This window comes from Camelina sativa, chromosome 14, assembly GCF_030686135.1.
Source record: "Camelina sativa cultivar CO46 ecotype springtype chromosome 14, ASM3068613v1".
In the NCBI taxonomy this organism is placed as follows: domain Eukaryota; kingdom Viridiplantae; phylum Streptophyta; class Magnoliopsida; order Brassicales; family Brassicaceae; genus Camelina; species Camelina sativa.
The window spans coordinates 26535790-26548323 of NC_141893.1; the positions used below are offsets into that span (position 1 = coordinate 26535790).

The following is a 12534-nucleotide window of genomic DNA, read 5'->3' on the forward strand; positions in this document are numbered from 1 at the left end:
AAATATTTTATAACATGTCATAAAAATAGTTTTTTTTTTAAGTTTTCAAACATATTGATAGTTATAAGCTATTAAAATACGACAGTTGATCCATAATTTGAATATATATATATATATATATTTATATATATATTATATGCATAAGTGATATTGTTTATAGTATTTGTAATTTATGGTCAATAATTTTTTTTAAATGTTACAAATTCAATTCTAAAACAATGAAATTTAACATCGGATAGTCAAATTTTCTTTTGCTAAAAAGCCTAAAAATTGTCTCAACTAATAATTTTTTAAAATTTAAACAATAAAAATATATATCTATAAATTAATAATTATTAATTTACACTATAAAATATTAAATATTAATTTATCTGATAAATTAATATTACTATAAATTAATAATATATTATGATTCAACATTCTAATATAAGACAAAAGAAAATAAATAAGTTATGGATTCTGAAATTACTGGCCAAAACAGCAGCCAAATAAATGCGGAAAATGAAATCTGCAAAAGCAAAAAAAAAACCCCCCAAAATTTGGATACTCAGTCAAATCCCTAAATTATTCGAAATCGAAAATTTCACACACAGAGAAGCGCCATGACCTAAAAAACCTCAAAACTTCCCCCACAACAATGGCGCTTTTACTCTAAACCCATTTCCTTTTACCTTCCTCCTACATTAACAACCCTTCTCTCAAATCTCTCTTTCCCCATTGAAAAAAAAATATAACCATGGCGGAGAATCAGAACTGTACGAGGATGACGAGGGCGGCGGCGAAACGTAAAGCTTCGTCCATGGCGGTGGACGAAAACAACCCAGTTACCAAGAAGAGAGTTGTCCTCGGTGAGCTTCCGAATATGTCCAATGTAGTCGCTGTTCCGGTGGAACCCAATCTAGAAAGAGATACCCTTAAGGCTAAAGCAAGTGTTAACGCCTCGAAGAAGCAGATGAAGAAGAAGGCTTTGATGGTTCCTGAACCTAGCCTAGTGATTGAACCGAGATCTGTTGATCCTCAGATGTGTGAGCCTTTTGCGAATGATATTTTTGCGTATCTTCGTGAAATGGAGGTAATACAAACTTCTCTAGTATATTTATTTCTCGATTAGCCCATTTTAGTGCTTATCATTCGATTTTTGCTATTGGAAGAGTTCAAAATTGTGGTTTCAGTTTATCTCATTTGGGAAATTGGGACTTGATGTTGACTAGTTGCAACTTGCATTCATGGGTTTGATTAAAGTTATGGTTTTGATAATGTTTTCCAGTCTCAGTTTATGTTTAAAGAGCTTAGGAATTGAGGATACGTTGGGACTTACTAACTAACTAATATAAATTTTGGGATTGGTGAAATTCAGGGGGAGCCAAAATATAGACCTCTACCTGATTATATTGAAAAGGTTCAGAATGATATAACACCTCATATGAGAGCGGTTTTGGTGGACTGGTTAGTTGAGGTTGCTGAGGAATACAAGCTCGTCTCGGATACGCTTTATCTCACTGTATCCTATATCGATAGATTCTTGTCTGTGAAGCCTATTAACAGGCAGAAGCTTCAGCTTGTGGGAGTTTCTGCAATGCTTATTGCGTCGTAAGCATCTTAACCCTCTTTTGCGTTATTGTGTTTTTGGTCTGTAGCTGCTTATGGAATCTTTGTTTTGCTTTTAAAAAAAAGTAGGAAATATGAAGAGATTGGTCCTCCTAAAGTGGAAGATTTTTGTTACATCACGGATAATACATTTACTAAACAAGAGGTGGTGTCGATGGAAGCAGATATACTTCTTGCTTTGCAGTTTGAATTAGGATGTCCAACCATCAAAACATTCCTAAGGTTCGACTATGATTAATCAGTCTGGTGTTTGTACTTGCTTTTGATTGTATGGTTTTACTTGTCCTCATCCTGAGTGTTTTGCTTCTTCTTTTCATATGTTGCGTATGTGCAGACGGTTTACACGGGTTGGACAAGAAGATTTCAATGTATGCTCAAAACCAATCTACCTCTGAACCGTTGCATATGTATCTTATAAAGTGTCAGATTGTTAAATCTTTTCTTATTTCCTTGCCTTCTTTTCAGGACTCACAATTGGAGATAGAGTTCCTTTGTTGCTATCTATCAGAATTGAGTATGTTAGATTACACCTGTGTGAAGTATTTGCCATCTCTTTTGGCTGCTTCGGCTGTCTTTCTTGCCCGATTCATCATCCGTCCAAAACAGCATCCTTGGGTAAGCAAATTAAAAACCACTACTAATTCTTTTACAAAGAGTTCTTGTATTCTAACTCTCTTCTGGTGATGTAAACAGAACCAAATGTTAGAAGAATACACAAAGTACAAAGCAGCTGATCTGCAACTATGTGTGGGTATCATACATGACTTGTATCTAAGCAGAAGAGGAAACACTCTAGAAGCTGTTAGAAATAAATACAAGCAACATAAGGTAAATTCAACAAAATACAATGATATAGCGTCAACTTGTAATATATGTTGCAACTTATATTTCTAGATGGTTAAAGTCTGATTTCTATTATTGGTTACAGTACAAGTGCGTTGCGACCATGCCTGTTTCACCTGAGCTTCCTCTTGCATTCTTTGAAGATATTTCCATTAGAGGAAAGGCGTAAAAGAAGCATGAAGCTTATGTATTGGAAATTGCTTGTACCTAAGTTTTTTTGAGTTGTATATATCTGTTATTAGAGTGGCAGATTAGTATTATCGAGTATCTCTTTTTAATTTGTTTTCAATGATTTTTTTGCTAACGTTAGTTAAGAAACTCCCTTTCTTGGCTTGGCCAATTTTTTCAGTGGTTAACTATATTATTAGCTTTTGTATTGGATTCGCTTTCTGCTTTTTCTGTTTATGATGTAATCGTGTAAAACCCTCTTTCAATCATATTGGAATGTGCACATCCTCTTAAAAAGAAAAAAAGTACAACAAAGACTTTGTCACTACATATTTAATATTTGTGATGTCACATTCACAAAAGCTATGCTAAATAACTCTTATCACCACTTTGGGGTATGTATAAAAGGTGAAGTTGTTTACCGTATCTTGAGGGTAGTTATTTTTTGTGCACCTAGCTATCTGAGATGGACACTCTTTTGGGTAGTTCTATTGACGAGGAAGACCAAGGAGAAGGAAAAAAGTTGCTGTGTGAGATGAGGTAGACTATAAAGGCAACATAAGCAGTTGTCCAGACGCAGACGGTAACTCCAAACATGAACCCGTCAACTTCTGAGACAAAGAAATCCAACAGAAGATACCCATTGATGATCATTACAAGGGCAGCCACAGTCCAAGCTATTCTCTGCAATATAATCATAAATCCAATCAACACTCATCATGCTTCTCTGTTCCATTCAAGGACTTCGAATCTAAATCAAATGCTAAGATAACAGCACAAGTGAAACAGAGGCACCTATAAAATGATAGACTACACTAATTCACCTATTGATTCTAATGGAGGCGCATAAAAAAGTGGGAAACTCAGAGCATTTAATTAAAAAGTGGAAGTTAACCTGAAGGATAGGCCCAATCTTGAAGTCTCCCATAATTTCTTCTTTGGATACCAAGGTTAGAAGAGGGAGAAGAGCAAAAGGAATTTGTACAGACTGAAGGACATTGAGCCATTCATTCAAAACATCCAAGGAAGCTTCAGAAGTGTTGAAGACAATTGCCACAATCATAGTTGGCACTATAGCACAGCTTCTTGTTATTACTGCCCTCATCCATTTCTTAAGCCGGAGGTTCAAAAACCCGCCCATTATAAACTGTCCAGCATATGTACCAGTTATTGTACTGCTTTGTCCGGCTGCTAACAACCCGATACCCCAGATATATAGAATCGGTAGAAGTCCACCTCCAAATTTCTCTTGAAGATACTGACCCGCATTAACTAGGCCAATGTTATTAGCTTTCTCGGTTCCATAAAATCCTTTTGCAAAGACAGTCGTCACAAACAAGTTAATCATGAACGAGATGAAAAGTGCGACTGATGACTCGATCAAATAGTAATTAAGTGCTTCTTGAACCCTTGATTTCCTCTTTGGATCGATTTTCCTCGACTGTACAAGAGCCGAATGCAAAAACACATTGTGAGGCATTATGACACAGCCAACCACACCTACAGCTTGCCTAATTGTCTTTGAGCTAAGTCTCGGGAGTAAAATACCTATCCATGAACATAAAGATCTGATTTTTAAACAGTCAAATCAAAGCAGAAGAGAGTGAGGAGAAAAAAAGAAACTGAAATCTTTACCTATCATAAGTTCTTTTCCATTTGGCTTGGTTTCACCAAACATCCAAGCAAAGGACAAACCCATAGTTGCTATCAAAACTGCAAAAACAGCTTCTAACTTCCTCACACCGTAATTCTCTAGAAACAAAAATAAAAAACTGTTTGCAAACAGATTCATCAGCCAAAATTTCCAAGAACAAAGAAAACAAAAATTTCTTAACTTCAGATTTAAATCACAAGATCTTTAAACCAATCTTCTACTGATCTTTCGTATTCAGATCACCTAAGCCAAGTTTTTTTAAGAATAAATCCAAAGAAAAAGCAAATTGCTCAACTTCAAATAGAATCATATAGATCCCTAAACCAAGTTTCTACTGATTTCCAGGTTCCAATCTCAAATTCACTAAGATGATTGATTCATAATTTCAGATTGAATCATAGAAATCTCTAACTCAAGTATCATCTAAAAAGAACGATCTGAATTGAATTAAAAAGAACTCACCAATCGGAAGCCGTAATGACAACACCAGCCCAAAGAGGCAAGAAACCACGGCTAAGAATCTGAATAGCAATAGCACTACCAATAACCTCTTGTATATCAGCACCAATCAAAGCAAGCTCCGCCATAGACCAAAGCACATACCTAGCCCAAGTGGGATACTCATCACGGCAAAGCTCAGCTAAATGACGACCAGTAGCAACACCAACTCTAGCTGACAACATCTGAATCAACAAACCCATAGCCGTAGCCCACATTAGAAGCCACAGCAGAGAGTACCCAGCGATTGCACCAGCTTGTAGATCTCCTTCTAAATTCCCCGGATCCAAGAAGGCTATACTCATCAAAAAACCAGGTCCCGTGAACAGCCACAGTTTCCGCCACGAGAACGGCGGTGCTGCGTCTCCGGTGGTCGGATCGTCGGGGGATTCGAAATCGACGATCAGGATCTTTTCGTTTGTTTCGTAAGCGGCTTCGGATTCGGAATCTTCGGAGGAGGTAAGGTGATGATGAGATTGAGGATGAGGAAGAAGACGGTCAGCTTCTTCTACCTTCTCGTCGACGACCTTGACGTCGTTTTCCATGGTGGAAGAGGAGGAGATCGGGATATTCTGTCGGTGGTGGTGGTGGTATGGTCGTCGTCGCCGTGTACCTGAATGTTGTATTGAGGTGGAGGGAGGATAAAACAGGTTGCAGCAGCAGCAAGCACTGAGGCATGAATTCTTATGACAAAATACTTTTTTTTTTAATATATATTAATGCGTTTCTTTTTCATATCTTTTTGTACCAAATTCAACTTTTTTTTGATATTAATGCTCCCAAAAATAAAATAAAAAGGAGAAAACTTTATGTTATTAATTTTGCTTTTGAAATTTTGTATAAACAGATTACGATTAGGGTTAGGAATATGACACAAGAACAAATAGTTTTAGTGGGTTTTGTGTTAGTGTTGTCATAGTAGTATTGTCACGATTTGAATCTATAAAGCTTGCTTTTTCTGATGTGAACTTATTAAATAAGGTATGAGTAACGCATGTTTTTATACATTGTTTTTGGACTATTGCTAGACGTCACATACCTTTTAGATTTCATTGCTTGTTTTGATCGACCTCTTCCTCTCTTTAATAGATTACAAACGTGTGAGATTGAATCAAACATCCCAACTCCCAAATCAAAAGTTTCCTATATATAAGATTCATGATTGCTTTCTTTCTTTTTTTTTTCCTTAAGATAACTTTGTCTAATTTGATCTCCTACCAATACCATCATATTACAACAATACAACATATTGGATGTGATTTTATAACTCGTGTTCCAAATATCTTTTAGTTGAAGACTAAGGTATAAGTTTGTCTTAATTTGATCTCCCCTCATTTCTAGTTAAACGCTAAAATTCTTGTCACACATATTTCCAATTAAAATTCTTTGGATGTTAACCTCCTCATCTTTTACCAAAACATTGTTTTTTGTTTAATTGTTGTGTGCAAATACCAGAACTCGCTTTACTAACATTTACTGAAAACTTTGTTGAGTTTGTAGCGGTAGTTAAATTGTAAAGATACTTTGCGACTATTTTCGCAATCTTTTATGCGTTTTTTTCTTTCATCATTCATTAAAAACATATTATTTGAATTTATGTGAGTCTTACTTAATAGTCCTGTTTTAGAAATCACTAACCGGTAGTCGGCGGTCGGGTTGGGCCTAGCGCCTAGCAAAAAAATCGGAGATTAAACGAGATTAATCGGAGACTAGTTTTAGAGTTATTTTATTAAATTAATAATAAAATAAATATATATAGTATTAAATATATGTATAATTCTATTAATGTTAAAATAAAAATATCAAATAAAATATAAAACTATAGTATTGTCTTTAAAATTACGGTAAACACATAAAAACGTAATTTTAAAAGAAAATTTATGATATTCATTAAAAGTTTCTATATTAGTTATTGTAAAACATTATAAACTCTTAATTTAAATGTCTAAACAACAAAAAATACATATTTGATTTATATTTGGTTCTAAAAATAATCATTATATACAAAATTAAGCGGGAAGTAATCGGATTATACGGGTTATAATCAAATTAGACAGATATAAGTAGATAATCGATGCTAGGCGGGGATTAGTCATTAATCAAGGCGGAGAGAGTGGGCCAAACGATTTTGCGGGGTGTAATTGGTACTATACGGAGATTTTTAAAACAAGGCTTAATAGTAGCCAATGTTCAAAAAAGCGTTGAGCACTAACTACCTGATGATCCAAGATCTAAATATAAAACGTCTAATCCAAATTTAGGCGATTTTAGGTGGTTTAGACAATTCTATGTTACATATAAAAATATACAAAAATATTTACACGAATATAAAAATATTAAATCGTAAATGAAAATTAAACAAAAACATTTATTTAATTTAAATCAGATAACATATATTGACATTTCTAACTACGTATATTATTTTAAGCAGTCAAAACAGGAACCTAGACATAGCTATAGCATTTAGTTGAAGCGTAAGCGGAAGCTTATAACATCTTATAGAACATCATAAAAATTATTAGTAATATTTTTATCACCATTTTTTTGTTATTCATTTTTTTCCCCCAATCAATCAGAAGATTTTAACAAAAATATTCATATTAACAAAATTTTGGGATTTCCTTAAAAAAAAAAATTCTATACCTCTAAATTAATTTTATTGAAAATATGAAAATGAGGAATAACACGATACAATAAGTAAATAACATATTCATAAACCCATAAGTCCATTGTGTTTCTCGTAAGCCCATCTTGCTTTACTTCTTCTAAAGAGAGAGACCATCCTCCCTAGCTTGAAGCAAACGAAAAGCTCCTAACGAAGAAGACGAAGAAGAAAGCTAAGAAAAATGTTCAGGAACCAGTACGACACAGATGTGACGACATGGAGCCCCACAGGTCGGCTATTCCAGGTAGAGTATGCAATGGAAGCCGTGAAGCAAGGCTCGGCCGCAATTGGACTCAGATCTCGCTCACATGTCGTCCTCGCTTGTGTCAACAAAGCTCAATCTGAGCTCTCTTCTCATCAGAGGAAGATCTTCAAAGTAGATGATCATATCGGTGTTGCTATTGCTGGTCTCACTGCCGATGGTCGTGTTCTCTCTCGTTATATGAGATCTGAGTCTATCAATCACTCTTTTACTTACGAGTCTCCTCTTTCCGTTGGTCGTCTTGTTGTTCGTCTCGCTGATAAGGCTCAGGTAAATTGAGATTTTTGGGTGAGCTTTTGTGGGTTTCGTAATCGTATTTACTTGATTTTGACCTAGAATAAGATGTGTAGTTATCTGAAAGTTCGAAGCTTTATGAAATTAGAGTGAAGTTTAGGTTTTTTTATTAGCAATGTGGTCAAGATGATCAGTGAATTGTGTATGGGTTTATGTAACTAGAGCTTCTTGATGGTTGAATAAGAGCTTTTCTTGAGTTGTTTGGTTATTCTAGTCATTTCCAATTATGTTGCTAGTTTTTGCTTCTTATCTTACCAAAAGCTTTGTCTAAGCTGTTTAATCCGAATGCAAAGGGTTAATATATACCAAGAGGATGCCTGCCTTGGACTGTCCTGTTTTGCTCCTTAAGTTGTATTAGTTGTTTCTGGTTGGCATCATTGAATTATCTTCTTTGTCGATAGCACTGTGAATGTGCTGGTTTTCTCCTTCGGTTGTGTTAGTTGTTTTTGTTGGCATTCTCTGCCTGGTGATGAAAGTTGTTTTCTTTAGCAGTTAAAAATGGGTATATGTTGTTGTTGATCTCTTTTACTTGTCGTGTCTCTTCACTTGCATGATGAACCATTCCTTAGCAAGATGTTGTTGTTTTATGATTTCCATATAACTTTTTGCTACGTTTTCACTACTTTTGGCATCTAATGTAGTGTTTTTAACTTCAAAAGGGTTTTGCTTGCTACGTCTTAGTCATTTTCATGTCTGTCAGACGTCTAGTTAGCGGCTGTATTGCCAATTTTTATTGTTTTCTGAGAAGAACCCTCATATATCCGTCTTGTACTTTGAATAGAACTCTGAATTTGTTCATCGGTGAACCCATTTATTGGTCTTGCATTTACCTTCTTCATACTTCTCCTTGAGCAGGTATGCACTCAACGGTCATGGAAACGACCTTATGGTGTTGGTTTGCTGGTAGGTGGATTGGACGAGTCAGGAGCCCACCTCTACTACAACTGCCCTAGCGGAAACTACTTTGAGTATCAAGCATTTGCTATCGGGTCACGTTCACAAGCTGCAAAAACCTATTTGGAACGCAGATACGAGAGCTTCCAAGAATCATCAAGGGAAGATCTGATAAAAGATGCTATTATGGCCATAAGGGAAACTCTGCAAGGGGAAACACTGAAGAGCTCGCTCTGCACTGTTTCTGTTCTAGGAGTCGAGGAGCCGTTTCATTTCTTGGACCAGGAAAGCATACAAAAGGTGATCGATACGTTCGAGAAGGTTCCTGAGGAAGAGGAGGATGCTGGTGAAGGTGAGGCCGAACCCGAGGCTGCTCTTGTTGCTGCTGGAACTGGGGAACAAGGTGGTTCAGGTGATCAAGATGTTGCACCAATGGAGATGTGAGCAAGTGAGAATATGTTAAAGTTGGATTTACAAATCAACTTGCGGGGTTACAATTTTTTCTTGTTTAGTTCTTCGTTGTCAAAAAGTTCCAAGTCACTCGATGTCCTAAGTATTTTGGTTTTTACTCGTTTTATAACTAGCTTTGTGACATAATGGATTTAACTCGAATAACAGTGAGACGTTTAGGGTTGAACATTAGACATGGTGGGGGGATAAAAGAATTGTTGAGTTTCACTTCTCCCTGTTTTTACCCTTTCAGTTCGAATGATTTACCTTAGATAATTGAGAATACCAAACAGAGAACCTTATGAACACTTATATGATTCTCTTAAATAGTTGTTTAATTGTTATAGAAAGGGGAAGAACAGTGAGAGAAAGAGAGAGCAAAAAAGTAGTGAATGCAACTTTGTTTCTCTTTCTGCAATTGTTCCTCGAAGACATGACTTCATCATAATGCAACGGTACATTATTGAGCAAGGATAATAAATCCCTTGCTTGCTCAGAAGAAAAGTGAAAACCAAAATAATATCTCTCTCGACCTTCCAGAGAATCAATCCTGTCTTGAAATGATTTAACACACAAAAACAACCTGCGACTGGAATTAGTAGTACTGAGTAGTCGGGACCTGGGCTGGGGGTTTACCACCAGGTAACACATTGTCGGGAAGAATCAACTCGGGTGGAATTTCACGGGTAATCCCAAGCATTGAATCGTAATCCTCGTCCTTGCGTGCATACTTCTTCCTAAGCGCCCTCTCAACCTCGATCTGATCAAATGATTTTGAATTCTCTGAGGCATGAATCTGTGCGAGATTGATGTAGTTTTTTGCTGACTGTGAGATATATTCTATCTCTTCATCTGTTAACTTTCTCATGAACTTTGCTGGATTTCCTCCCCACACCTGCCGCATAAACCCCATTAGATATGTCCTTGTAAATATATTTTCAAGGATATGGTTGAAGAAAGTATTTCAAAAGAATAGCAAAACAAGAAATCAGTTTAGATCCTAATCAAACAAATGGAAACACAAGCACTCTCTATTACTCCACTCACCCTGCATTGCGGTAAGTAAGTAACAATGTATCAACCAAATTCTAAAGCAAAGACACAGTGGGTCTACTTGAGAAGTTCAGCTGGGCAAGCCTTTGTTATAGAAGGTCTCCTATAACTAGCCTATGATTGAATGCAATTCTTGCTGGTGTTACTTGGGAGAGCTTCTATGTTCTAGATAACAAACCTAGGTGTCTATCTTTGGTTCTTATTACTATTGTTTCTCTGGTTCTACTTCAATTCAGAGAGAAATAAAGCAGTTTCCGGTTCCAGAATTATCACAAACCCAGTAAGGCAGTAGTAAACCACAGAAAAAGGTAAACAGAAAGATACCTCTCCAGAAGGGATTCGCGTGTTCTGTTTCACAAGAGAACCAGCAGCAACCATGGCATGTTTCTCAACCACCACACCATCGAGTAGTGTAGCTCCCATGCCTACAAAGGCATCATCTTCAACAGTACACCCATGTATGACAGCACTATGACCTGCTCGGTTTCATTTTTTAAGTTAATAGACCGAACATTTAAGTAACAATGATACAACTATGACCTGCTCAATTTCATAAAACTGATAAGTCACTTTTTAGGTTTACCTACTGTTACATTGTCCCCAATTAGAGTAGGTAGAACCTTGCCACTTATGTTGGTTTTTGCAACATGGACAAGAGTATTGTCTTGGATGTTAGTCCCTGATCCAACGCTAATGTTATTCACATCACCTGCATAAGTTTAAAACCCAAGATCAATATACAGAAAGGTCTTCCATCAACAATACACTAAATCTAGAACCAAGGATCAGACCAGTAACCAATAACAGCAATTAGAAGGACTCTGAACTTCATTTCCTAAAACTAGTCCAACAAAAAAGGCCAACCCACAACTCATACAAGTCTTACCAAACGAGACTAGACTAGTGTTTGTATTATGATGTATGATTCAAACAATCAGTTAGATTCCTTAAGTTAACACTAACATTTGAGGCAAACAAAAGACTAAACTATGACTGCAAATTTGGTACTTCGTTTGAACCAGCCACCATTAAGGCTATATACTCCCATTATCTAGGGCTCTCAGGAGTAATAACATGGAACCAAAACCTCTTAAGACTAGTGAAAAAAAATCAAAGCCTCACCTCGAAGAACACACCCATACCAAATGGACGAGCTTTTCCCGATCTGAACATCACCGATAACAGAAGCACTCGGAGCCACAAACACATCCTTATCCACCAATGGAGATTTACCAAACACATTCATCAACGTCCTATGCCTCGACACTGAAAAAAAACAAAACAAACCACAAATTTCTCGAATCAAAGTCCTCAATCCAACCACAAATTTCTCGAATCAAAGGCAAATTTCTGAAGAAGACACAAGTTAGAGATATGAATTGGATCTAGGGTACAATATAGAGCGTAAGCAAGTGAAGGATCTGAAGAAGCTTACGATGTTCCTCGATGCGGTGGCTCCCTTGAAGAAGAGAACCAACGCGATCAAGAGCTTGACCAGTCCCACGAATCCAGTTACCCACAGTGTAAATCGCTCTTCCTAGGGTTCCCATTTTTTTTTTGTTTGTTGTGATTCTCTGATTACACAAAGACGGACGAATCTGTGAAATGCGAAGGTTTATGGAGGCGTTCTGTGGCTAAATGTGTACGTTTTTTTTTTTTTTTACTCGAGTGAGTTGTTTCGTTGTTTTGTTGACCTCTGAAATTTTTTTTGAGTGGGATGATAATCCAAACCGATTTGAAGTGAACCAAACCGACATTTATTAATCTAAGATCGAACCAAATGATATAAGAAAAGAAAGAATAGATAGGCCGCGAAAATATGCGGGTTAAAACTAGGATAATAATAGTAACTCTAGTACTGTTCATTCAAAAAGAACTAAGAAAATAGTACTATTGTATTGACAAAAGAAAAAAAAATACTATTGTGTTAGAAAATTTAGGTAAGAACCTTTTTTGAGAGACGGAAAAAATCAAAACTGTCCTCAAACAAACAATAAAAATGCAGTCGCATATTGTTATTTGTGAAAAAAACATGTCAGTTAATAAAAATACCATGATATACTGAAAAAGCGTATCATTTAGAAAAACAATATGTTTAAATATTATAAATCATGTTTTCAAAAGAAATCATATGTAATCTTAAGA

The 12534-nt window shown here is 36.1% G+C and overlaps 4 protein-coding genes across 5 annotated transcripts; 2 read left to right on the forward strand and 2 right to left on the reverse strand.

Moving 5' to 3' along the window:
* Window positions 1-459: 459 nt before the first annotated feature.
* LOC104742236 (cyclin-A3-4) lies at window positions 460-2801 on the forward strand. Of its 2 annotated transcripts, none has more exons than XM_010463218.3 (7): window positions 460-1072; window positions 1358-1590; window positions 1678-1830; window positions 1943-1976; window positions 2074-2223; window positions 2302-2436; window positions 2537-2801. In XM_010463218.3, the coding sequence occupies exons 1-7, from the start codon at window positions 737-739 to the stop codon at window positions 2618-2620; spliced, it is 1125 nt and encodes a 374-aa protein (XP_010461520.2). In that variant the 5' UTR covers window positions 460-736; the 3' UTR covers window positions 2621-2801. The 2 variants fall into 2 exon arrangements, with proteins under 2 accessions (XP_010461520.2, XP_010461519.2); XM_010463217.3 differs by having other exon boundaries at window positions 475-1072; window positions 1675-1830; window positions 2537-2792.
* A 43-nt stretch (window positions 2802-2844) lies between these two features.
* Window positions 2845-5742, reverse strand: LOC104742235 (metal transporter Nramp2). Its single transcript, XM_010463216.3, has 4 exons — window positions 4736-5742; window positions 4255-4391; window positions 3515-4167; window positions 2845-3303 (listed from the first exon to the last, which is right to left on the reverse strand). The coding sequence occupies exons 1-4, from the start codon at window positions 5314-5316 to the stop codon at window positions 3073-3075; spliced, it is 1602 nt and encodes a 533-aa protein (XP_010461518.1). The 5' UTR covers window positions 5317-5742; the 3' UTR covers window positions 2845-3072.
* Window positions 5743-7393: 1651 nt separating this feature from the next.
* LOC104742238 (proteasome subunit alpha type-1-B) lies at window positions 7394-9564 on the forward strand. The gene is made up of 2 exons (XM_010463219.3): window positions 7394-7968; window positions 8848-9564. Exons 1-2 carry the CDS (start codon window positions 7618-7620, stop codon window positions 9328-9330), a joined length of 834 nt encoding a protein of 277 aa, XP_010461521.1. The 5' UTR covers window positions 7394-7617; the 3' UTR covers window positions 9331-9564.
* Window positions 9565-9722: 158 nt separating this feature from the next.
* LOC104758022 (gamma carbonic anhydrase 2, mitochondrial) lies at window positions 9723-12200 on the reverse strand. Its single transcript, XM_019236236.2, has 5 exons — window positions 11825-12200; window positions 11512-11655; window positions 10973-11098; window positions 10714-10865; window positions 9723-10231 (listed from the first exon to the last, which is right to left on the reverse strand). Exons 1-5 carry the CDS (start codon window positions 11937-11939, stop codon window positions 9932-9934), a joined length of 837 nt encoding a protein of 278 aa, XP_019091781.2. The 5' UTR covers window positions 11940-12200; the 3' UTR covers window positions 9723-9931.
* Window positions 12201-12534: the final 334 nt, after the last annotated feature.